This window comes from Trachypithecus francoisi, unplaced genomic scaffold (assembly GCF_009764315.1).
Source record: "Trachypithecus francoisi isolate TF-2019V2 unplaced genomic scaffold, Tfra_2.0 Lachesis_group2, whole genome shotgun sequence".
Lineage (NCBI taxonomy): Eukaryota > Metazoa > Chordata > Mammalia > Primates > Cercopithecidae > Trachypithecus > Trachypithecus francoisi.
In genome coordinates, this window is record NW_022681465.1 from 67,774,431 (window position 1) to 67,801,443 (window position 27,013).

The 27,013-nt window shown below is 39.1% G+C and overlaps 1 protein-coding gene across 5 annotated transcripts; it reads left to right on the forward strand.

Annotated features, from left to right (window-relative positions):
• The first annotated feature begins 1,101 nt into the window (after positions 1 to 1,101).
• C1QTNF3 (C1q and TNF related 3) lies at positions 1,102 to 25,120 on the forward strand. 5 transcript variants are annotated; one of them, XM_033179304.1, is made up of 7 exons: positions 1,102 to 1,539; positions 8,656 to 8,767; positions 10,997 to 11,151; positions 15,563 to 15,692; positions 20,551 to 20,650; positions 23,828 to 23,983; positions 24,125 to 25,120. In XM_033179304.1, exons 1-7 carry the CDS (start codon positions 1,237 to 1,239, stop codon positions 24,177 to 24,179), a joined length of 1,011 nt encoding a protein of 336 aa, XP_033035195.1. In that variant the 5' UTR covers positions 1,102 to 1,236; the 3' UTR covers positions 24,180 to 25,120. The 5 variants fall into 5 exon arrangements, with proteins under 5 accessions (XP_033035195.1, XP_033035196.1, XP_033035197.1 ...); XM_033179306.1 differs by having other exon boundaries at positions 1,151 to 1,320; XM_033179305.1 differs by having other exon boundaries at positions 23,828 to 25,120.
• Positions 25,121 to 27,013: the final 1,893 nt, after the last annotated feature.

Sequence of the window (27,013 nt, forward strand, 5' to 3'; positions counted from 1 at the left end):
GTTTTCACGAGAGAAGGCCAGTGACATTTTCTTAAGCCAGTGAATGAGTAATATAAATAAAATCATATGTAAATAGAAGCAATTTTTGATGACAAAACTGTTTAAATTCTCTTAATTTATTATCCCGAAGCAATTAGGAATGTCCATTAGCTTTTTGGCTGAATTAATAAAAGTATAGCAACTAAAGCAAAGAACATGAGAATCCTCTTGATCTGGACATGCTGTGTTTGAAATAATGTGTTTGGTGCTTTCCATTTCTTCAATTTTGTTATTTATTTATTTTTTAAGTAGAGACAGGGTCTCGCTAAGTTGCCCAGGCTGGCCTCACATTTCTGGGCTCAAGGGATCTTCCTGTCTTGGGCTCTCAAGGTGCTGGGATTATAGGCATGAGCCGTTGTGCCTGGCGCCGTTTCTATTTTAATCAAGAATATGTCAAAAGAAAGAGGAGCCAGAGACAGCCTTCTCTTAACACAAAGCAGGGTGTTATATCTTCATCTGACAATAAGTGACTTGGTTAACTTTGATTTAATTTTGGCCTTTGGGAAGTCATGGGGAAAAGAAGTAAAGCTGAGGATAGCGAAATACCTTTGCTAAACCCAGAGGCACTGCACCTGAATCCTGCTCAGTGTTTTGTAGGCAACTAACTGCCTTCTGCCACTGGTTTCCGGAAGGGGAAATGAGTTATCTAAAGTGGGCCAAAGTGGGGAAATACTAACAGTACAACTAGAAAGCAAGAGCTGTCGTGAAAGCCCTGAACGGGTTCCCACTGTCATTTCAGATGAAACTGATGCAGTTAAGCCTGAATTTCCTGGCAAGCGCAAGGGTAGGTTTTTCCAAAAGGCTTTTTAGACTGCAAATACACAGCCTTTCCATGTCTAATCACAAGAGCCAACCGCTGGACACATGCTCTCTGTTCCCAGCTGGTTGTGTATGTTTTCTTCACACTTCAACAGAAACGTGCCAAGGTGTGACATTTATGAATTTCGCCAACTGGGAACTGTGCACACAAATCGTTCTTGCCTGTGGTGTGGGAAAATGATGAATGGGGGCTGTTCTGCCTGGGGAGGAGGGCTGCTGTCACTCTGGCATGCCTACAGCCTTATTTATTACACACCGAAGTATAAAACCACTCCGCCGCTGCAGCTCTCAGCTCCAGTCCTGGCATCTGCCCGAGGAGACCACGCTCCTGGAGCCCTGCTGTCTTCTCAGGGAGGCTCTGAGGCTCTATTGAGAATCATGCTTTGGAGGCAGCTCGTCTATTGGCAATTGCTGGCTTTGTTTTTCCTCCCTTTTTGCCTGTGTCAAGATGAATACATGGAGGTGAGCGGAAGAACTAATAAAGTGGTGGCAAGAATAGTGCAAAGCCACCAGCAGACTGGCCGTAGCGGCTCCAGGAGGGAGAAAGTGAGAGAGCGGAGCCATCCTAAAACTGGGACTGTGGATAATAACACTTCTACAGACCTAAAATCCCTGAGACCAGATGAGCTACCGCACCCCGAGGTAGATGACCTAGCGCAGATCACCCCATTCTGGGGCCAGGTACTCAGAATTCTCTTCTAAGGATATCTGTGAAAGATTAATGAGTTCTGTTGCTGCTGTTGTTGTTGTTGTTATTCTTTTTTTGGCTAAGATTCTTAGAATCAGTGAATGCTTCTGAGAAGTTCGCTAAGCTGCTTGTGAATCTCTTTCTGGATCGCTCTCCGGTACAAGAGAGACTGTCGGTCTCTGTTAGAAAATCAGCAGAGGCAGCAATGATGTGATGGGATAGTGGTCGTAGCATCACCCCATCGGAAAGGGGAACCCGGCCAGTCAGCTTCCTGCTATGCTGGAACTTGATTTCTTTCTTGCTCTGTTGGTCCGGAAAGGAGTGTTGACCCATGCAGATCGATGGGTCACTGTAGACAATCATTTGTTGTTCTTAAGAGAATTGGATTTTCTTAATCCCTTCCAGCAGGGAGAAGCTGCCCTTTGAGTTTGTCAAAAGCAATCAAAGTTTTTTTACTTTGATTTGTGAGTATACTGTCACATTTCATGGCAGTCTTGTTTATTTGATTTATAGCATTCTAGAATGTTAAGCTCTCTGTTCAGCCTGTTTTAAAAAGAATTAAAGAGTTAAATAAAAAATAAACTGTTTGAAATGCAAACCTTATAGCATGATTTGATGCCTGATAATCACAGAGGACTTGATCTATTTCTCAGGTTATAAATTCAGCTCTAAGGGAATATCTTTAAATCTTGGTAGTACAAGAGAGAGTTAAGATTTCAGTAGAGTGAATTGCAAATTGGTGAAACTCAATGTAATTTAAAATATTAAGTACATGATGAGACATATTTTGAATTACCCTCTAGGCATGTAGTGTGCTGAAAACTGATGGAGGGAGCAAGAAGAGTTACTTTGAGTTATATGATATTTGAACACATAGGTTTTTACTATAAGATTTGATTACTTTAATGCATTAAATAGGACCTGAAGAATTTCACGTAATTGAAATCTAAATCCTTCCTACCATAGATTCAGAAGTTTGAGTTGGTTGTTTGGTTATATGATCACATCAAGATCATACACAGAATCAGTTGCAGATCTGAAACTTATCCAGAACTTTTAACTTGACCACACAATGCAGTTGTCCAAACCATTCTGTGGGGGATGTATCCAGAGAAAATTGCTTCTTTAAGGAGCCATAGAAGAAATGATAATCTCTAAATATGATCCTATCTTTTGAAAGCCACTTTTAGAGATTGTCTGTGCATCTGACAATCTTTTGGCTGAAGGGTAATGATTAACACTGATTTGTGTGTGGGTTTTTGTTTGTTTTTGTTTTGTGGTGAAGATATTTTCACTTCTGTCCAAGACTTGATCTGGATTTTCCATTTCACAGATGGTATCCTTCCTGACCATGGCAGTGTGACTCCCCCAGAGGACGCAGAAGGAAGTTAAAGGTTGTCTTTGGTCATTATGTCCTGACAACCGACAGCCAGCAGGCCACTGAAATGCAAATCACATTTCTCCTTCACTGTAGCTTCTAGGTTCCTGAAGTACTTTCAAACAAACCACCAACAGGAGATATTGAGGATATTTAGAGTTACTGATATTCTGGAAGTTTTCAATACAACTTCTCTACCAATGGCTGTGGCGACCACAGATTGAATTTAGGATTGTGCTACGTTCTTCCTTCTTTCCCTACTTCCCCTGTCCCTCTTCTTCGATTATAATTCACTTTTCCTCTTATTCATTCAGTTCCCAAGCATTTCTTGTGTTTCTACTTTGTACCAAACTTTAAAAGGGGGGCCAGGGATATATAAAGATAAATTTGCCTGAGCTCCCATGTCCAAACAATCCTGAAGTGCTATAGTAGAGACAAATTTTTGTTAATTAAATTAAGTTTAATTAAATGCCATATGTTAAATAAAGTCAGTACATAAAAGGCAGTTGGGCAAAAGTGTCAAAGTACTGATAGTCTTTGAGTTGGATCTTAAAAGATGTTAAAAGATGAGATTAAAAGAATGACTATCCACAGCAGATTAAAAAAAAAAAAAAGTGCTGCAACAGAGACTGGAAAGCCTGTGAGGAGTTGGCTGTGGCTGAAGCTCCTGGGTTAGGGATGCAGGGATGGGGATTGGTGGGGACGGGATGTTACACGATTTTAGTGCCAAGAAGGATTCTGCTAGCTGGTTTAGGAGCTTAGATTTTGCTTTGCTAGCTAGGTTTTGTCTGTTCATAGCAGGACAGTGAGGTAATCAGATATATGGTTTGGAAAGATGCTCCGGCTGTGGGTTCATGGTGGAGTACAATGGCCAGAGATCTGAGGTGGGCAGACCTGGGCTCTCTTTTCCTGGTATTTTCTTCTCTGCAGCCTCTTTGTCATTCACTGTTATCAATCTCCCCTCCTTCTCCTGGATACCCATTTCTCCCTCTTCCCAATTCCCTTCCTCTTCTTTCTTTTCCCTTTTTTTGGGGCAGGAGGTTTAAAAAAAGGAGCTATGACTCTCCTTCCTAGAAGTCACTTACTAGTAGTAGAGCTCAATTCTGCATCATTACCCCTAGGCTTCCATCTACAAAATTGATGGAGCGTGTCTTAGAGAGAAACTCTTTCTCCCATGCTGCAGATTTACATGCCTTCTGCATACAAATTTGACCTGCTTTTGGGAAAGGGGATGATAAACTTAAGGAGATCATAAAGAGCAGCTACCTACATGTAATTTTCCCTTACCTAGGAGAAAACTTCTGAATTAACACATCCTGTCCAACTTGTTCTAAAAGCTCCAGCGAAAGACTTACAAGCATTGTTCCATTCGACTGAACTTTGAAAGACAAGGCCAGAGGAAGGAACCTGTAATGCAATGTTGCTTAAGGGTTCTCACGAGGCGCCCAATTAGTAGCAGCAACCAGAAGTCTCTCACAGTTCTGGTGGCAGCTCTGTGCAATTAAAGCGCCCTCAAATAGCCTGGTCTTGCACTTTCAATCCTAGTTGACTTTAGCATTGAGCAACCTCATCTCCTGCAGCTGAATTCTTATGCCTAGATACTAGACTTTAAAAACAAAATGTTTCTAAATTATTGTTTGAAGCTTTGGAAAATACTTTAGTATCTTTGCATTGTAGAGCTGGAAAAAAATGCAAGACGATTGTAGGGAAAAAGTGGGAAATCTCCTGTTTCATCCTCTGAAGATTCTCTGAAAATGAACTGTCCAAAGGCAGATCAATAGGAGAAAAACACATACAGATTTACTTAATGTGCATAGCACACGGGAATCACATGGGGATGATTTCCCAGTAGCCCAATGCAGTATGCATGCTTACACACCCTTCCATGTAGGGTAGCGGGGAGTTGGGGAATGTAGAAGTAAATTACAAATTTCCTCTGAGCCCTGGGAGAGGTGTTGTTACCAGCAGTGAATCCATGTGGGTCTGCAGCAACCTGAATTCTTGGCTCCTCAATTCCATTGAGGGTCATAGGGCAGAAGGAGAGACCAAGGCAAGTTTTAGAGCAGGAATGAAAGTTTATTAAAAAGCTTTAGAGCAGGAACAACAGGAAGGCAGGTATACTTGGAAGAGGGCCAAATGGGCAACTTGAGAGACAAGTGCACTGTTTGACCTTTTGACTTGGGGGTTTTACGCTGGCATACTCATGGGGTCTTGCATGACTTCTGCCTTGATTCTTCCCTTGGGGTGGCTTGTCCCCATGTGCAGTGGCCTGCCAGCACTTACTTGGGAGGTGAGCATGCACAGTGTATTTACTGGAGTTGTAAGCATGCTCACTTGAGGTATTCTTCCCTTACCAGCCAAATGCTCCTAGGAAGTCATTTGCCACTTAAACTCTGCCATTTTGCCTCTTGATGCACATGCTTGAGCCCACTTGCCCAACTCCTGAGATCTTATTGGGAAGCTGCTGATAACCAGTTTCAGGTTTTTTCTATCTTTATGAAGACTGCCTTTCCCTGGCACTGGCTGCAACCAATTATTATTTTAGAGAGAGTTAAAAGCCACTTGATCATCACCTGATGATCACCTGACATTCCTGGTCAGGTAGAGCCCTCCCCTACCCTGCTCATGTCTGAGTAGCTACCTACTGTAACAGTATCAAGAAGGGAAGGGAGAGAAATCTACTGTGAACGGAGGTTGCCTTAAAGCTTCCCAGATTATGGCTCCAGCTGCCCTCAGGAAATAGCAAAAAAGCCTGTCTGAGCCTTGTGATGACTCCCAGTATCTTCGCTTCTCCAGTGGTTGATCTTTCCTGGCTATTTGATGAGATTCCTAAGGAGGGGGTCTTAAGACAATTGCATTTCTTTTGGAAAGACACTTCCTTAGTCAAATAAAGAAATTCCAGACAGAGTCCCTCCCAGCACTTCTGGAAAGAGGATCGGAGAGACTGGGAGGTCAGAGAGAGACCTTGGATCTGAGGCTCCTTTCTTTCTTTTCTCTTCTTTTTTTTAATAAGAGATTTGCCACAAGCCAGTTTTCCCTGTGATACCTCTTCCAGCACCTCTTTATTAAAACGCTAAAGGTCAGAAGGATCATGAGGCCCCTCTCTCATGATCTGCATTCGTACTGAAAATCAAGATCAAGCAAGCTTTTGTCCTGCTCCGCAGAGCCTTCCGTCCTCCCTGTGCTCACCTTATCTTCATGGCTTATTTCTGAAGCCTTCCATTTCCAAACCACTCAACACATTGAAGCACGTATTTTGAAGAGTCATTTTCTGTGCACCAACACTACCCCATCCAATCCTCCAATTTAATAGCCAAAAACAAAACAAACAAAAAAGATATCTGGAGAACAGTGACTTCTCTAAGGTCACGCAGCACCATGATGGAAATTCTAGTTTCAGTCCAGTGGGTGTTTCAACATTCCTAAGCATTTCAGTATTTCCATTCCATTCCTACATCAATGGTTCCACTTGAGGATTTTCCCTCCTTCTCCTCCCTTTTCCATCCTTAAAATTCATCATTGGCAGAGCCCTGGATTTTCTGAGGTTTAAAAGGCTGAATTTCACATTAGCAAAACCATAACAGGAAATATGGAATCCTTCCTTCTCAGATTACAGTTTTGGATCAGAAAGTGGGGTGTGCCGTGGTGTCTTTGACTTTCCAAGTGTCCTGAAATCCCTCAGATAAAATCACTAATGAAATCCCTCACCTCAAACCAATGGCTTTAGTTGATTTTTTCTTCCCCTACCAATTTGACAGAAGGTTTTCATACACTCTAGTTCTTGTCCAGGTTTCAGCCTGGTAGATTGAAGACAAGACTAGGAGTTAACTCTAAGTTACAGCTCCTGATCAGCAAGACTTGGGTTCTGAGCTGTTGCAGGAGAATGCTTGTGCTACAGATACTGTTCGGTGTTTTCCCTGAATAGCTTTGTAGAAAATTTTAGGAAAAAGCGGTGAGAGAGTGAGAACAAAATCCCAACCCATTTTTAGAAAGAAAAGAAAGTAAGGTCTAAATGTTTAACTGTGTGAAGTTTTGACCCAGTTTTCTGCTTAAATTTTAGTGATAAATGCAACTTGAATTTTAAATTCTTTTTTCCTCCCTCTGTGTCTCCTTTTTCTTCCTCTTCTTCCCTGTCCTCCTTTTTCCCTCCTTTACTTCATTTTTTTCATGAATCTCTTAACAACAACATGCTGTTTTCAAAAGACCATCGAATTATAATTGATGTCTAGGAACATTTCCACAAGTATTTTGTATGACGTAATTAAAAGGCAAGTTGCCAATTTAGATGAGAGTTCAAATTTCATAAGCAACTTTTAACTTTTCTGCCAGTCAACTTCCACTAAGTCTTTAGTTCTTAGACAGCATATATTTTAGAAATTTATCTTTGTGTAAATAAGCATTTCACTCAGCATCATACTTGAGCATATTTAGTACCCATTAAATGCTTATAAAATATTGGTTCAAAGAGTGGGATAATCATTTCACAGTTTTTTTTGTTGTTGTTTTGTTTTTTTGTTGTTGTTGTTGTTGTTGTTTTTGAGACTGAGTCTTGCTCTTGTCACCCAGGTTGGAGTACAATGGTGCTGTCCCAGCTCACTGCAACCTCTGCCTCCTGGGTTCAAGTGATTCTCCTGCCTCAGCCTCCCAAGTAGCTGGGATTACAGGCATGCACCACCATGCCTGGCTAATTTTTGCATTTTTAGTAGAGATAGAGTTTCACCATGTTGGCCAGGCTAGTCTCCAACTCCTAACCTCAGGTGATCCACCTGCCTCGGCCTCCAAAAATGCTGGGATTACAGGTGTGAGCCACCATGCCTGGCCTAATCATTTCACATTTTAAAGTGGAATGTGTGAAATAGAAATCATGTTAAATAGTTGATTTACTGATAAAGTTAAAGTTGTTTCAAGATGTAGATAATTAATAAAAATGTATTGGACTTATAGTTAATAGCAATGTGTTATATTCTTGAAAATTGTTGAGAGTAGATTTTAAGTGCTCTCTCTACAAAAACAGTGTATGAGACAATGTATATGTTAATTAGTTCAATTTAGTATTTTACACTGTGTACTTAGTTTACAACAACATGTTATACATGATAAATATACATATAATTTCTAGTTGTCAGTTAAACAAATAAATAAATGTATTGGACTAAAGAATACTTTATTTCCTTCGTTTTCTAAGACAATTTAAGTGTGCTAGGGCTGTTTGAAAAACTAGTGTTTCTATTCAGAATTTCCAGGAAATCTTAATCTAGCTCTTAACTTACTATCATGGATATAGTAAGCATTTAAAAACAGTGTTTGAAGTGGATAATTCTTGTAATTTGAGGACCATCTACTCAATTTAGCTACATCTGGGGCTATGGCAGTTGGAAAAGAGAAAAGGCTTTCAAGTCCACTTCTGAAGGAGTTTCTTCCTTTGCTGTTACAGTAGCAGCAGGAAGGCACTTTCCAGAAATAGGACCCAACTTCCCACTTCCACCCACACATCTTTTCAAAGAGCATCTTCCTCTATTGACTTTCTTGTTGCCTTTTCCTTTGATCATAACTGACCTTAACTATTCCCTGACCCTTTGCCATTGATATCTCCACCGCATCCCATCTCTTTTGATCTTGCTGTGATTGATTGGAGTTAAGCTTGCCTAAGGGTCAAGGTCAGTGAAAATTTAGAAATCTTAATTGCTCCCAAGTACCTTTTGTTCTGAAGCTTCTCTTTCTGTCTTTTTAGTCTCCACAAACCGGAGGACTACCCCCAGACTGCAGTAAGTGTTGTCATGGAGACTACAGCTTTCGAGGCTACCAAGGCCCCCCTGGGCCACCGGGCCCTCCTGGCATTCCAGGTAAGGATGAGTAAGACACGCTGTCAATCTAATTGCAGCCTGAGCTAAAGTAGGAGCAAAGGGCAAACCTAAATAATTTGGGATCACTTCGGTGTGATCCAAAGGATCCACTACACCCTGGAGTACCATGTTCATAGGCTGGGAGGATCCTCACCAGCACTGAGTCTGAAACGATCAGGTCATAGTCTTCTTTCCAGTATATCTGCCACAGCGCGCTTTATGAAGGGCAGAGTGGAGCCGAAAGCTTACCGGTCTGGGCTACAGCCATCTCATTGCCAGTCACTGAGCTGTGCATCCTTCTGTGTGACTCTAGGTCCAGCTAAGTGCTTCTTCCTCCAGTCTCAGGGTCTCTCCATGTTCAGTCATCTCTCAGTTGACTCTCATACCACTCTTGGCCTCATGGAAACATTTTTAGGCTCCAGCACCATGTAGTGGCATGGGGAATGCTCTGGAGCTACATCAGACCCCACTAGGCCAACAGTTCAACCATCTGTACTGTTCCAGTGCTGCCAGGCACAGGGGAGTGCCGCGGGCCTGCTGGTACCTGGGTCAGTCCAGGAAAGGGTAGCCCAGGTCCCCTCAATTTGAGGCTCTCAAACCTATCTTGGGTTTTATTGTCTTCATCCTCAGGTTAATCCCTAGGGTAGGACCTCATCTCAGGGTCTGGCCAAAGTCCACTGGCTCTTCTGTGACTTACTCTCATTAATGTTAATATTGATCAAATGTGGTTCAATTTTTTTTCTACTTTTGAGTTGCTTCTTGCACAAAAACAAATTTACAGCAAGAAAATCTTATGTTAAACTTTAAACTACATTTACTGGCTTGGAATCTATGTCATTGGCCATCAAGGACAGCAGCCAGCAGGTGCAATGATGTAGGGTAGGGACTATTTCAACCCTTGTAAAATCTTCTCAGCTCTTAACTCTTCTGAGGTTACACATAAGGCTGGCCTTGGTTAAATGTTTTCTAACCAGGAAATGGCTTTGTCACTGAACACATTAATTTGTAAACACAGTCAAAATTCATGCATATATTAATTAGCTCAATTTAGTATTGAGCATTTGGAAGGGTTGTAAGCCTGGTATGATAACTGACCAAGGGTAGCATGCAAAATAAACAGCAAAAAACCTGAACTTTAGCAAACATTAAAAATAAAGAAGAGGTGTAGAAATTGTCTCTTGGTGGCAAAGGGAAAAGTTAAAATTATTTTCCAACTCTTGCTTTCAAAATCATTACTGTAATTTGTTTAATGAATGAGTTTACCTTTTCCTCAGTTGTAAAAGTGATATGTGTTTTTTGTAGAAAATTTCAAAGAGACAGAAAAATATACAGAATGACATGAAAATTACTCATGTTCCACATTTAGAAAAGAATCTCCGTGAATATTTTTCTGTAACTTATTCTTGTCTTTTTTTCCCTATGGATATAATACATAAATACATCTTTTTCCAAACAAAGAGAGTATCATGTTATCTCTATTTACTCATCACTTTTTTTTTTTTTTTTTTTTTTTTCCTGAAACAAGGTCTGGCTCTTTTGTCCAGCTTGGAGTGATGTGGCATGATCCAGGCTCCCTGTAGCCTTGGCCTCTTACGCTCAAGAGGTCATCCTGCCTCAGCCTCCCAAAGACCTGGGACTACAGGTGTGCACCACTACACCTGGCTAGTTTTTTAATTTCTATTTTTGTAAAGATGGGATCTCGCCATATAGCTCAAGCTTGTCTCAAACTCTAGGGCTCAGGTGATCCTCCCACCATGGCTTCCCAGAGTGTTGAGGTTACAGGTGTGAGCCACGGTACCTGGCCACTTATAACTTTAAAATCTAAAAATATCATGAATATCACTATATCATTAAATGTTTTTCTTCAGCCTTCTTTTTTATGACTATATAACATAGTTTCTAGAATATGTCATGCCCTCCTAATATTGGTGATTATATAGGTGGTTTCCAGTCTTGGCTATTTTAAATGATAATGTCATAATTAGAATTCTACACAATTTTTCCTCTAAGCCTTGCTTCAAAGGATGAACAGGCTTTGGAGCTTTAGGGTATCTAACTAAGGCTTCTTTCAGAGCCTGGTGCCCTATTTAGATGATGATATCCCTTGGTTATAGTTGGGATTGTTTCGAATGGGCCCCTTTCATAATTGAGTTTGGACAGTTTGTCTAGAAATGGACGGTAAGTATGAGCGACTGGGTTTTCTCATGTGATGATATCTGGTTGTTTAAGGAAACCATGGAAACAATGGCAACAATGGAGCCACCGGCCATGAAGGAGCCAAAGGTGAGAAGGGCGACAAAGGTGACCTGGGGCCTCGAGGGGAGCGGGGGCAGCATGGCCCCAAAGGAGAGAAGGGCTACCCAGGGATTCCACCAGAACTTCAGGTAAACCATCCTCAGTACATCTCCTGGTGGCTTTCCAACCTCCCTGACCACAAGGGGCCAGGAATCAGGATGTTCGAGTGCTTCCTCAAGTCTTCCCCCATCCTGAGTAAATCTGAGTCTCAGTTTGTTCTTCTACATCACAGGATGTTTGCATAAGGCCCATGCTGTCCAAAAGGAGGAGTTTGATATTATTCTTAGGGAGGAGAGACATTTATGAAGTGTGAAATCTAAGACCCACATAGGACCAAATCCAAGGCAACCCTGAATATAAATGAATCTCGTATTTTCTGAAATGAGATGTTTTTTAAGAATGTAATAAGATGTAATAAGGGTTTGGGCCAACTCAAATATATAAACATTTAAATATATAAATGGAATGGTGAAATGTCTGGTTACAACATTTTATTTATTAATGTTGTTATATTTACATATACTAATGCATACATAAATATTGATATATATTGTTTTCTCTCAACTCAGATTTTGTGGTATAATTTGTATTTATTTATTTATTGAAACAGAGTCTTTCTCTGTTGCCCAGGCTAGAGTGCAGTGGCACTATCTCGGCACACTGCAACCTCTGCCTCGTGGGTTTCAGCAATTCCCTGCCTCAGCCTCCCTAGTAGCTGGAATTACAGGCATGTGTCACCACACCTGGCTAATTTTTGTATTTCTAATAGAGACAGGTTTTTGCATGTTGGCCAGGCTGGTCTCAAATTCCTGGCCTGAAGTGATCTGCCTGCCGCCGCCTCCCAAAAAAGTTCTGGGATTACAGGCTTGAGCCACCATGCTTGACCTTGCGATATAAATTTTACTTGAGTTTTTCTTGTCAGAATCTTCTTTATCAATGGAAGATTTCAGTTTTGAGTCATCCATTCAGTGTTCCAGACCAGATTACATTCATTTCAGCATAAAGTTTAAAAAATCAATTTATGAGGTTAAAAGTGTACATTTTATCCCAAGCTTATGTACCCATCTATTCTTTATCTCTTTTTTAAATGACCGTTAAAGTTCTTATTGCCAACAACATCTTAAACTTGTAAATGTGAGGTTAGGTCACAAGAAAAATTACTAATGTTGGGTTATTTCTGGAAGGTGGAGGAGGGCTAATATTTTGAAATGGATCCCCTCCAGGGGACTGCTCTCAGCATTGAAAACTAGCATTTTTTAAAAATTAAGTTTCTTTCTGGCTAATGTCTTCCCAAAAAAAGTAACTTGTGGATAAAAATAAAGTAACTGAGATAAAATCCTGCAACATGAGAGATTTTTGAACAACTACACTATAAAGCGATTCTTGCCTGAAAGATCAGTTAGGGGGAAACTGTCTTTTATTTGTGCGTGTATGGTGGTTGTTTGACCCTGTATAAGTTCCATCATTTTTCTGGGCCTTGGTTTTTCAAGTTTAAAATAACTTAGTTAGTGTGTTACTCTCACTGCTTTTTGTGGGTTTTGCAACTTTTAAATGAATGCTGTTTTTGTTTTGTTTTGTGTGTGTGTGCACAGGCTGGAGGGCAGTGGTGTGATCTTGGCGCACTGCAGCCTCCACCAGGGTTCAAGCGATTCTCTTGCCTCAGCCTCTGGAGTAGCTGGGATTACAGGTGCGCAACACCATGCCCAGCTAATTTTTTTGTATTTTTAGTAGAGACAGCATTTCGCTATGTTAGCCAGGCTGATCTCGAACTCCTGGCCTCCAGTGATCCACCTGCCTCAGCCTCCCAAAGTGCTGAGATTGCAGGTGTGAGCCACTGTGCCTAGCCAAATGCTGTTTAATGATTTCAGCAACCTGGAATCCATGTGCCAGTATAAATTTACAAACAAAAAGGCTAGAGATGCCACTCAACCAGGTTAAGGTATTTAATAAGACAGAAGATAAACATCTCAAAGCTAGACACTCTAACCCAGAACCTATGAATGGTAAACCATGGAGAAGGGGCCCTAGAGTAGCCAGTTTGATAGAGAACATTCTGGGCAATTATTAAATTTGCCCCATCAGCTATTTTACCCTAAAATCACAGTACAATCATTTGGGTCTTAGGCAGATTGTGAAGGAGGGAACTTCACATTCTTTGAAGGTCCCAGCAAGTTAAAGAATTTATTAATCTAACTTACACTCAGTTTGAATGACTCATTTGGATGAAGGATTGACTTTGACTTTCACAAGTCATTCTTCAATGGTGATTTTAAGCAAAAGCTTTTCTTTTTTAAAAAAACTTTTATTTTAAATTCAGGGGTACATGTGCAGGTTTTTTACATAGGTAAACTTGTGTCATGGGGATTTATTGTACAGATTATTTTATCACCAGGTATTAAGCCTAGTACCCATTGGTTATTTTCCTGATCCTCTCCGTCCTCCCACCTTCCATCCTCCCACAGGCCCCAGTGTGTTATTCCCCTCTATATGGCCACGTATTCTTATCATTTAGCTCGCACATATACATGAGAATATGCGGTGTTTAATTTCCTCTTCCTGCATTAGTTTGCTAAGGATAATGGCCTCCCACACCATCCATGCTCCTGCAAGGGACATGATCTCATTGTTTTTCATGGCTGCATAGTATTCCATGGTGTATATGTCCAACATTTTCTTTATCCAGTCTGTCATCAATGGGAATTTAAATTGATTCCATGTCTTTGCTATTGTGAATAGTGATAAAAGCTTTTCTTGACAGGTGGAATTGTCTCAAGGCTTTTAAAATTATTGTTAACATTTTGTATTTTGAGCTTCAGTCCTGTCTTTGGACATTAGTAGCATAGAGGTGGTAACAATAGTAGTAGCGGTGCCAGGAGGAGGAAGAGTAGTACCCCATTCTCCACTTAAGGGATATAGAAATTTGAGGCTCAATCACTCAATGACTTGCCAAGTGACAGAATTAAGAAAGGTGGGCCTTAATCTCATATCTTTGGGCCTAAGTAGACAGCTTTATTCCCAAACTCATAGAGCATCTTGGTTGCCAATATGAGCTGGTTTCTTAAGTTAATTCTCTTTGCTGATCTTTTACCGATTGAGCAGAGGCTTTCAAAGTCCCTTAAAAGATTACACATAAAGTATTTGTAACCATTCCCAGAAATGGGTGTTGACCATTAAATGACTTCTCAGATTCTCCTATCTCTAAACTTTGCAGTTCCAATATGACATTTTTTCATCCAAAATCATGCAGAAAAATTTTTGCTGTTCTAATATTCAAAAAGATTGCTAATTTTAGTAAACCATTTTTCTATATTTTAGATAACTGCAAACACTCGGTTTTACCTTTTAAAGGTTATTCATGTAATATCTTTTCATTGTTAAAAAAATTAGAAAACTTCTGGGCTGAAAATAATAAAACATGCCCAGAAATGATTTCTATTAACATACAGTTACATAACTCTTCAGATTTATGCATACTTATATACATGTTACTTTTAAATATGATGGGAACATATATATACATATTATTACTTTATTTCGTGAATGACAATCTATCCTAAATGTCTCTTCATGTAAATAAATACAATTCTATATCTTTAAAATTGGTATCTCTTTTTTCTGAATATAAAATTAATACATGCTAACTTGAAAATTATAAGTGTAATGAAGAAAGGAAAACTTTCCCATGAAACTTCTACCAAGAAAGACCTGCTATTAATAATTTCAAGAACATTCTTGCAGGTATTTTTCTGAATTTGCCCACACAATAACTCCATCCACACAGACACAGTTAATAAAGTCTGGTATCAGACAATAATGATCTTGTGTTGTCTACTTTTTGAGTAAACAGTGTATTGAAGATATTTTCTCATTTTACATAGATGCACATTTAGATCAGCATCAAGAATTCTCAAAGTGTATTCAAAGAATTAATTTCATTAGAAATTAATAGGCTGGGCACCATGGCTCCCACCTGTAATCCTAGCACTTTGGGAGGCCGGGGAATGTGGATCTCTTGAGCCTAGGAGTTTGAGACCAGCCGTGGCAACGTAGTGAGAACTTATCTATATAAAGAAAAACAATAAATTAATAGGTATCTTTTGGGGAAAAAATAATGCAGGGTTACCAAAATTCAAATGTTTGGCTATAGGCTTTCTCACATCCTTGAATTTGCTAACGTGCATTTCACGGCTATAAGTGGAAAATTTCATCTAAATTTTTCTGGTATTATTTGATAACAGAATTTTAATATTTCAAAAATCATTTGAAAGACAAATAATCTTTGAAACCTATGTTCAGAAGTGTTGATAGACATTGTCAGTCTAACGGCTGCATAGCATTCAAATGTTAGGAATTACCGTAATTTATTTATTTATTTCTCAATAGATTGATGTTTATTCCCCATCTTGCTATTATGTATAATGTTCAACAAACTAATCTGCATAAAAACTTGACTTCTTTAAGATAAATTGCCTGTTTATTGACCAATAATTCTTTCCTTAGATTGCATTCATGGCTTCTCTGGCAACACACTTCAGCAATCAGAACAGTGGGATTATCTTCAGCAGTGTTGAGACCAACATTGGAAACTTCTTTGATGTCATGACTGGTAGATTTGGAGCCCCCGTATCAGGTGAGATGGAAACATTGGATTGAGTTAATCAATGTAATAATAAAGACAATTAAGGAAGGAAGGAAAGAAGAGAGGGAGGGATGGAGAAAGGGAGGGAGGAAAAGAAGGAGGAAGAGAGTAGGAAATAAAGGAAGACATTAAGGTAGTTATTTTTTTCTGATTCAAGTTAAACCAAACAGCTCATATAGATTTCTATTGGATTTCAAAGTAAATGAATTAGAATCTGAAAACACAAAAATAGTTTTTAAAATATGGCCATAGTCATTAATATTATTAACTCTGATCTAGACTGAGCTAAATAATTCTTAAGAGGACTTAGTTACCTCAGACTTTAAAAGTCCTTAAAACATAATTCTCAGTTTAAATGTGTCATAACTGTTTCCTCCCCTTGCCACCACCTCAAGGAGTGCCTGATCCTATTTTTTTAATTAAAAGAAATTGAGCAGGTAATACATTTATTTATTTAAAAAGTTAAAAGAGTTTGCTTATGCAAATGAATACAAATATATCTTCTCACATTTCTTTTTTTTTTTTTTTTTTTTTTGAGGCGGAGTCTCGCTCTGTTGCCCGGACTGGAGTGCAGTGGCCGGATCTCAGCTCACTGCAAGCTCCGCCTCCCGGGTTCACGCCATTCTCCTGCCTCAGCCTCCCGAGTAGCTGGGACTACAGGCGCCCGCCATCTCGCCCGGCTAGTTTTTTTTTTTTTGTATTTTTAGTAGAGACGGGGTTTCACCGTGTTAGCCAGGATGGTCTCGATCTCCTGACCTCGTGATCCGCCCGTCTCGGCCTCCCAAAGTGCTGGGATTACAGGCTTGAGCCACCGCGCCCGGCCTCTTCTCACATTTCTATATAAAAGCTAGGACAGTCTACATTCTGATTGTGTTTTGCTTTTTAAAAAAACTAACAATATATTTTAGAAATCTTTTCACATCATTACTTCATCTTCTTTCTTATAGCTGGATGTACCAAAGTATATTTAATGATTCCCTTGTTGCTGGACATTTAGGTTGTTTCCAGTTTGGTTTTTTTTGGTGGTGGTGGTGGTTTTTTTTTTTTTTTTTCTTTTCTAGGCAGGGTCTCACTCTGTCGCCCAGCCTGGAGTACAGTGGTGCCATCTCGGCCCAGTGTAACCTCTGCCAGCTCTGCCTCCCAAGCTTAAGCGATCCTCCCCACTCAGCCTCCTGAGTAACTAGAACTACAGACCCAGGCCACCACACCTGGTTAATTTTTGTAGTTTTAGTAGACACTACCATGTTTTACCATGTTGGCCAGGCTGGTCTGAAATTCCTGGCCTGAAGTGATCCGCCTGCCTCAGCCTCCCAAAGTGCTGGAATTACAGGTATGAGCCACCATGCCGGCAAGACTATACTACTTTGTAATTGATCACTTACAGGTGTATCTGTAGGCTAAAGTTTTAGGAATGTTATCAGTATAAACATATCCATAATTTTTATCAATTTTGCCAAATTGCTCCCTGTAAGGGTTGTACCAATATACTTAAATTGTTAAGATATGAAAGCACTTATTTCCTGATAGCCTTATCAACAAAATGTGCTTTCAAGTTTCTGGACAGTCGATAAATAGAAAATCCCATTTTACAAACTTTCTACTTTGAATTAATTTTAGACGTATAGGAGAATTATGAAAATATTATACAAAGTTCTCATATTTTCTTTAACCATCTTCCCCTAGTATTAACGTTTTAAATCACCAAAGTGCAATTACTAAAATAAAGAAATTAATCTAGGTACAATACTATGACTAAATTATGGACTTTATTCAGGTCTCACCAGGTTTTTCTGATGCTCCCAGCTTTTAATTCCTTTTATTGTCTGGCTATTTCTACCATGGGTTCTCACCTTTTGTTCTATAATGTTCTTTCATAGAGGTATTTGCTTTATTAGTATAAATTCATGGCTACATTTTTCATCTACTACATGACAACATTTTTTCTTGGAGAGTATTGTTAATACATTAGGGTCATTTTTGCTTTTCTTTTCTACTTTAAAAAATTAACTGATGATTGAATGAGTTGGATTTTCCTAGACCAGCTATATGCTCTAGTTTCTTGGCGAAGAAAGGACCAGCGCAGTTTTTAGACTGGATAACTCAAAGGCTCCCTCCCCTGCTGCCAGGGGACTAACTGATTCTTTTAAGTATGGCCCTGATGTGTGTTTTCCTTGGTCACACTTCCACTGCCTCTCCAGACTGCACTGGGTCCATGAAAGCTTCTGAAGCCAGTCTTATACTTCCTGCTTCCCTCGCCTTCAGGAATCCTTTTTTTTTTTTTTTTTTCTTTCTTTCTTTCTTTCTTTCTTTCTTTCTTTCTTTCTTTCTTTTCTCTTTCTTTTTTTTTTTAATTTTTAAAATTTTATTTATTTATTTATTTTTTGCTGGCAAATTTTGAGATTGGCCACTGTAGATCCTCTTTCCACATCCTATGCTGTATCTAGCAACCATCACCCCAAACACAGCCCTTGCTTCCGCTCAGCCCTGTTCACAGGAGCTTGTTTTCAGCATTGCACTTCCACATGGCCCTCACTATCAGAGAGTGCATTTCTCCTGGCACTGTGTGACACCTGCTGTCACCCGGCCTCCTCAGAGCCCAGCCCAACCTTGTGTTATCTCCACGTGACTCTGTCCACCCTCAGGGGCATTTGGCAGGACTTACAGGTATTTTTGAAGTTCATTGATTTTCTTCCAGTCTCTTAGTGTTGCAGAATGTGGGTGCTTATTTGGTTTTTGTTTTTCAGTTCTTTTCATTTCTCTATATGGTATCCAGAATTAAAAGGAAGAAACTTCTGATGGAGGCAGTGGCCCTGTCAGATGTTCACAAATGCTTTTAATTGCACCTTGATTTATTTCTCTTCTCAACTTAAGTCAGAAATGAACTGAGACATGAAATGATAGAAGTAATCTTTCATCACACCTTAATGTCATGAAAATCATCTTTAAATGTTCTTACGTGATTTTCTGCTCTGAAGGTTTATGTCGTAATTTTCTTATAACTATTCTGTTAAGTGCTATCTGTGCCATAGATTATATTAGCGCCTAGAAATACCTAGTCCACGTTTCCATGGAATTAAGTGGCTTTATAATTGAAGCCTAAGTAAGAATTTAGTTTTTTAGAGCTCTCTTGCCAGATGTTCAGCTTCTAGCGATACCACTGTCATTTGACTCTCACAGTTTTCTGTTTCAGTCTCCATTTTTGCAATAGATTACAAAAAGACCATTTTACCCTTTCCAGCTTTGGGAGTGAAGAGACAGAGAAGGCTGATTTTTGAAATTACAGCAACACAAAGACCTCCAAACTGTAGTGCAAGTGTGTCTCCTCTGGTTTCAGTAGCTTCCCTTGCAGGAAAGCCACATGTGGGTATAATACATACTAACTTCGGTATTTCCAACTCCAGGCATTTCATTTATTCACCATCTGGTGTTTTAGTCTACTCTTTCTAACATGTTTTTGCAATCTATTTTCAATAGTCATCATGATTTTGTAAGAAAAACTAATGTATTTTCCTGTCATTTTGATTTCAGCTTTATCTTCTTGAGGTATTGAAAATTATGTATGTGTATGTGTCTAATATGAAATTTTGTAAAATGTGAAAAACTAAACACATATAAACTGTTTTCCTTGAGGCTTTTAATTTTTATCTGCCTTTACTTTTCATCTGCGGGCCAATCTCTAGGCATATGAATAGGCATGATAAACTTTTAGGCCATTTCCTTTGTTCCCAGAACATTGAGTATGTATTCCCGGTACTAGACAAAGTATCATCATACTTCTTCATTTAATTTGACTTAGAATCAGATGAACTGACACAGCACCCTTACAACTTTCATCTTACTTGATTGCACCTTTGAGAAAGAAATAGAACTATCTTTTATTAAAGCTATTTCTGGGTTACTGTCTTGAAAGGCCATTTGTTTAAAATGTAACATGGAAATCAGTAAGAGCTTGATGACTTATGTTCATTCACCTTTCCAAAATGCACACCAAAATCCCAGATCATTTAGTGTTTGAAAAATTTTCCTTTTGTTTTGTCTGTGTGCTATTGGATTCTTCTTGATCATTTAGTAAAAATATCCTGTGTGCTGGCTTTTACAGTATATTAGGTCATATTATATTGCTTTCAATTAGGAGCCCTAGGCTCTTATTAAATAACTCAAATCTTCAAAAATATATGTTGGTCTTTTTCAAATGAAGAGGATACAGACTTTTAGTGACAAGGTCCTGTTGCTGAGTCTAAGTTGGGTCTTTCTGATTATTGTGTATAATTTTACCAACATACAAGGAATAGCATAAGAAATTACCAGAACCATTTCTTTATAACTCATAAACATTTATTCTGTGCTCCAGGATTTCCTTATCTTTGGCTAACCCCTTTGGTGAGTATAATCATCTGTTGTATTGTTATAGTTGCTCATTTTCTTAAGCCATGGAGCATCGTTGTTCAATCACAAACCTCTCTGTACCTTGGTAACACGAGTTCTGTGGTAGATGCGGATGATAGCTAACCTATGCCCAGGAACAACACCTACTTTGCCTTAAGCACTTTGTCAGGGCACAGGGTGGTGAGATACAGCTAAAATGAGGTAGGCTTCTTCCCTTAAAGACGTTCAAGTCTTATTTGGGATATACAGTGTACACATTGAGAAAGTCTCAAAACACTTGAAAGCACTTGGAAGGAGAGTAGATAAAGGGACATTCCTGCAGGTTAAGACCAAGGAGAAACACCATACTACAAAGAATATCAATAAAAGACATGCAAAGGCATTTGGCAAATCTCCAGGTATCTCCAGGTCCTCAATGTATAATATGTTAATATCAACATGGATAAATACCTGCTTTTTTCAGGTGTGTATTTCTTCACCTTCAGCATGATGAAGCATGAAGATGTTGAGGAAGTGTATGTGTACCTTATGCACAATGGCAATACAGTCTTCAGCATGTACAGGTGAGTGGTCTTTTCTATCATGGGTCTCATCCATGCTGCCATTGTTTGTTCAAGGAACACCTAATGACAGGGAAGTGTATAGGAGTCAATAGAGCCTGACATGACCCCTGTCCTCAATACGAGCCCTCATGCACCAATGTGGCCACATTATCATCATTATTGTTTGGGAAGAAATAAATCTGATGAACTTGAGAATCAGCAGGTTGATAAGAGGCCTTGCATTTATTACTAGCAGCACTCCCCATAACCAATCATTTGGATTATTTTTATAAATCATTATTTTTCTCCTCTCTCTCTGCCCCTTTTTCTGCTTTCCCATTCTCCCACACCCTCTGATGTTAGCTTGGAATGTGGCAGAGAGGCAGAGAGCCAACACCTTTCTTACAATTAAATGAGCCATGAGTTATCTATGAAATATTTTGTGGCTGTTAGCAATTCCCTGTTATTTTTGATGATGTGTGATAATTGCTGTGTTTACTTCTGGAGCCTAACCTGAGTGGGAAGATGTATTTGAAATGCCAAAAGACAGAAAGATGAGTCAGGGTAGGTGAAATTGTTGCAACTAAAAGATCCAGTAGCTCTAACATGCTAGAAGTTGATTTTTCTTGACCAATCCAGGGAAGAGTTTCAGGTTGGGAAAGAATGAGGGGTTGTAGAAGGGGTGCTGGTTGGGAATGGGTTTATTCTTCCTGTTTTTTGAGGAAGCCAGACTGATGAAAGCAGCTCTGCTATCTATAAAACTGACTTTGAGCCGGGTGCTGTGGCTCACGCCTGTAATCCCAGCACTTTGGGGGGCCAAGGTGGGCAGATCACAAGGTCAGGTGATCGAGACCATCATGGCTAACACGGTGAAACATTGTCCCTACTAAAAAAAAAAAAAAAAAAAAAAAAAAATTAGCCGAGCGTGGTGGTGGGCGCCTGTAGTCCCAGCTACTCGGGAGGCTGAGGCAGGAGAATGGCGTGAACCCAAGAGGTGGAGCTTGCAGTGAGCCGAGATGGCACCACTGCACTCCAGCCTGGGCAACAGAGCAAGACTCCATCTCAAAAACAACAACAACAAAAATAAACAAACAACAACAACAAAAACTGACTTTGAAATTCTCTCTGGTCATTGTCATTGCCAGAGCCAGAAGGAAAAAAGCTTCCTGTTGCAAGCTTGTGGAAATGTTTATGGATCAGGAATCCTGTTCAGAGTTTAGTCACATTGTTTTCCACCCAATGAATGCAAGGGTGACATGGAATTGTAGCGCCAATGGAAGGAAGGAAAGGGGATTCTGATAAACAGGTAGCCTTCTCTGCCCTCTGGCTTCCAAATATCTGCTGAACTCTTCTTCCTACACTTAGAATACATGTCTCCCCATCTCTCTGACCCTATGGGAGACAGCCTGTAAAGCACAAATAACGCATCCAGCTCAAAGCCCTGAGTTAGTCAATGAGCAGTCCTTTTCATCAAATTGGTTTGTTGGCTGTTTTTCTCTTTGGTTCCTGATTCTGTCCTCTAGGAGGGTCTTCTCTGTCTGCTTTTCTCTGTAGAACATCTGAAAGGTGAGCAGGCCCTCCTCAGGGCTCTCTCACAGCCCACTTCCTGCTGGTGCGAATTTGAAGGCTGAGTCAAACATCCCAAGTCTCTTGAGTCCAGTTTTGGGTCTCTGGTAAACCCATTTCCTCAGAAACTTACTTAGCAGGCTTTTACTCTATTTTTTACTCTATTTACTCTATTTACTTAGCTGGCTTTTACTTCATTTGTTAAATAGATTAAGTCAAGTCAGTTACATGTGTTACTAAACCACACTCCATGTACTTTTCTTGACAGTTTTAAGCCTGCTATTCCGTGTCTTTGTGCCTTTCTCTCAGTTTAATGGAACTACCCTGAGGCCTTCTAAAGCAATAGATTTCGGTAGAAAGGCAATATTTTTAATTCATCAGATTGTGCCACAGCTGTGTCTATCTGACTGAATGAGTAGTCTTTTATTTTTCTTCTTTTTAATTTTACTTTAAGTTCCGGGATACGTGTGCAGAATGTGCAGATTTGTTACCTAGGTGTACATGTGCCATAGTGGTTTGCTGCACCTATGAACTCATCATCTAGGTTTTAAACCCTGCACGCATTAGGTATTTCTCCTAATGCTCTCCCTCCACTTTGCTCTCCCTCCCCTTTCCCCCAACCCCGCCACAGGCCCTGGTGTGTGATGTTCCTCTCCCTGTGTCCATGTGTTCTCATTATTCAGCTCCCACTTATGAATGAGAATATGCAGTATTTGGTTTTCTGTTCCTGTGTGTGTTAGTTTGCTGAGAATGATGACTTCCAGCTTCATGCATGTCCCTACAAAGGACATGAACTCTTTCTTTTTCATGGCTGCTGAATGAGCAGTCTTAAGGAGAAAACATCAACTTTATCACTGCTCTTCCAGGTATAAAAACACCTGGCTTTTTTAACCTTGTTAGGCCCCAACCATATAGACACTATTTTCTTCTTCTTCTTAAAACATGTTAGTTTTTGCCTAAGCTCATCTTTTGTAGCAACATCTTTCTAAAAGCAGCAGAGTATTTTGGCTTTTTCCAATTACTTCCCTTTCTTAGCCTACAGGCATTAGATCTATCTTCCAAGTTAACATGTTTTCCCAAATGTTTTTGCACAGTGTAACATGGATCTTCTGCTTTCCCAGACCATGATATTTGTTTCCCCATTGCTCCTTGCCTGACCATGAGCCAGTGCAAGCCTATTTTTGTTTGCATTATGGAGCAGTCTCCTTTTGTACCAAATTCTAGCTAGTTAGGGGAAGCTAAATTGCTGTAACAAAAACCCAGTGGAATAGCTCAAACATATTATAACTTTCTTTCCTTCTCATGAAACAGTCCAGGGTTGTTCTGGGTTGGAGCAGGGAAGAGAGAGAGCTGTTTTCCACACAGTCTCCAAGAATCCAGTACTCAACATATGGCTTCTAAGACCATTCTGGTCATTGTCATGAACATTCCAGACAGTCATAAGAAGGAGCAGGGAGGGGTTTTGTCAGAGTGTTACTAGCCAGCCTTAGGTCATTTCTGCTCACAGGCTGTTTAGAGAACTTAGCCACAGGATTATACCTGTGGGAAGGGGAAAAGGGGAGCACAGACTTTGGTGAAGAGCTGGTTGTTCATGGCAAAGACTAAGTAGTTTGATCCTCTTTTTCTTTCCAGCTATGAAACGAAGGGCAAATCAGATACATCCAGCAACCATGCTGTGCTGAAGCTGGCCAAAGGGGATGAGGTTTGGCTGCGAATGGGCAATGGCGCTCTCCATGGGGACCACCAACGCTTCTCCACCTTTGCAGGATTCCTGCTCTTTGAAACTAAGTAAATATATGACTAGAATAGCTCCACTTTGGGGAAGACTTGTAGCTGAGCTGATATTGTTATGATCTGATGAACATTAAAGTTAGGGTTTTACATGCTGCATTCAAAAAGTTATTGGTTGCAATGCTATTCATGCTACAGGTACACCAATAATGTTGGACAACTCAGGGGCTCAGAAGAATCAACCACAAAGTAGTCTTCTCAGATGACCTTGACTTATACACTCAGCATCTTTATCACTCTTTCCTTGGCACCTAAAAGAGGATTCTCCTCTGAAGCAGGTTGGAAATATTTTTTTTCTGTCAGAGAAGTCATTTGCAAAGAATTTTGGCGGCTCTAATTTTAATTTAATTTAATTTTCAGGAACCCCTGAAGTTTTAAGTTCATCATTCTTTATAACATTTGAGAGAATAAGATGCAGTGATATGACAGGGCTGGGGCAAGAACAGGGACATTAGCTGCCTTATTAGCTAATCTAGTGCCCTCTGTGTTCAGCTTAGCCTTTGATCCTTTCCTTTTGATTCACAAATACGTTAAAACTCTGAATTCACATACAATACTATTTTAAAGTCAATAGATTTTAGCTGCAATGTGCTTGACCAGTAATGTTTTTGTAATTTTGTCTATGTTCCCCCACATCAGCCCCAACTTTGGATGTGGGGTCAGGAGGTTGAGGTTTTCTATTAACAAATGTCATAAATATTTCATAGAGGTACAGTACCAATAGATATTCAAATGTTGCATGTTGATCAGAGGGATTTTATATCTGAAGAACACACACTACTAATAAATACCTTAGAGAAAAATTTTGACTTGGCTTTAGATAAAACTATGGCAAGAAAAATGTAATGAGCAATATATGGAAATAAACACACCTTTGTTAAAGATACTTTCTAAACTTGTTTTTAATAAAGTTTAATAGTCATACAATTGTAAATCACTATGGTTAACACAGAGTGAAAATATTTTCATGCAGATGATGTGAACAGCCATATGAATAGGTGACTTGGGCACACAGCAGGGTCACATGACTCCAGAAAACTTCGCTTTTCAGTTATTCCATTGTTATAATTTCAACGCTTTAAGACATTGATGTTTCGAGGACTCACTAATAAAATCTGAATTTCTCTGAGGAAAGAGGTTTTTTTATCACATACCTGCAGTCTTTGTAATGTTCATGCTTAAATTCTAAGTTTTCACCTTAGTGACACACAAGGTTTGACTGTAGGCAACAAGTTCCAGGTGTGTGGGAAATTGATTTACAACAGAGATGGGAAAAGGTGCAGATAATGTCCAATGCCTTCACAATTTACCTATGACCAGAATTATACTTGGAAGATTAATTTCACAAGTGTCCCAAAACTGAGATGCTAAAAAGGAAACAGTAGGTAGGTGTCTGCAAATTCTAAATCTTTTTTTTTTTTTTTTCTTTTTTGGAGACAGTTTCACTCTGCTGCCCAGACTGGAGTGTAGTGGCACAATTTCAGCTCACTGCAGCCTCCGCCTCCTGGGTTCAAGTGACTCTCCTACCTCAGCCTCCTGAGTAGCTGGGACTACAGGCACCCACCACCAGGACCAGCTAATTTTTTATATTTTTAATAGAGACGGCGTTTCACCATGTTGACCAGGCTGGTCTGCAACTCCTGACCTCAGGTGATCTGCCTGCCTCGGTCTTCCAAAGTGCTGGGATTACAGGCGTGAGCCACCGCGCCTGGTGGCAAATTCTAAATCTTAAAGCAACTCTGCAAACAAAGCACGTGAGTTTCTGATTGCTTCAGGGATGCAATACGGTGTAGAACTGTTTCACATAATGATCAGCTTTGATAATTTTCCAGGGTAGAAAACATTATATTTGACCCTTGGACAACAAAGAGATTATACTGAAGGAATTTTGTTGAGTGTATCATGAATAAAAGCTGAAGTCAAAATTAAAATGTAAAAAAAAAAATACAGAGGATGGAATATGCAAATGTAAACTCTAAACGATGTGGCTGGAATTAATAAACATTTACTTTATGCAAGATACTGTGCTATTCCAGGCACTCCTATGGCATTGAAAATACAATTCTTACCTCCCCAAATTTTTCAACCAAGTAGAGGACAATAGGCTAAAGGGAATAAGTACATGGATAACATAACATAAAGTAAAATGTTTTTACGTCCATAGAAGGCAAAGGGCTAGGAATCCACAGGCGAGAGAGAAACAGTAATTAGCTGAGAGCATAAGAAAAGCTTGTAGAAAAGATAATATTTGATGGCCAGAGACAATCTCTTGCTTTGGTATGTTTGAAGTGTTATGTTTATATATATATATATATATATACACACACACACATACACATATATATATAATATTTTGATAAGAAAAGCTTGTAGAAAAGATAATATTTGATGGCCAGAGACAATTTCTTGCTTTGGATGTTTGAAGTGTTATATTTAAATATATATATATATATATAAAATATTTTGATAAGAAAAACTTGTAGAAAAGATAATATTTGATGGCCAGAGACAATTTCTTGCTTTGGTATGTTTGAAGTGTTATATTTAAATATATATATATATCTATATATAAATAAAATATTTTGATTACAAAAAAATACTATAGAAAATTTGTAAAATTCCTCAAAATATTTAGAATAAAATCAATCACCCCATCAAATATTAAATAATATTAATATTTTAAAATGTTTATTTCAGTCTTTTCCTGCATGTATTTATGGCCTTTATTTTTTCAACATAGTAATAAGACAAACAATTTGAAATTAGCTTTTTATATATTTTTGTATCTTGCTCTAATGGTTTGGGCTAACACATCAAGAACACTCTCAAATGCTACTAGGGACAATTTGAAAACATATTTTTAATGGCTACATAATTTATTTAACTTTCCTGTTTGGAAAATATTTTTGCTTTTCTAGTATTTTTTTCTGTTACAAATAATATGTCATGAGCATTCGCTTTAAAAAAAAAATAAACTATGTGTGCTTTATCATTATTTCCTTTAATTTTCTACAAGTGGGATTATTT

Coding starts and splice junctions, on each gene's coding strand:
- C1QTNF3 (XM_033179304.1), top strand. CDS start 1,237: ATGCTTTGGAGGCAGCTCGTCTATTGGCAATTGCTGGCTTTGTTTTTC. Junction 1,540..8,655: donor TCACCCCATTCTGGGGCCAG/GTACTCAGAATT, acceptor CTGTCTTTTTAG/TCTCCACAAACCGGAGGACT. Junction 8,768..10,996: donor GGGCCCTCCTGGCATTCCAG/GTAAGGATGAGT, acceptor TGGTTGTTTAAG/GAAACCATGGAAACAATGGC.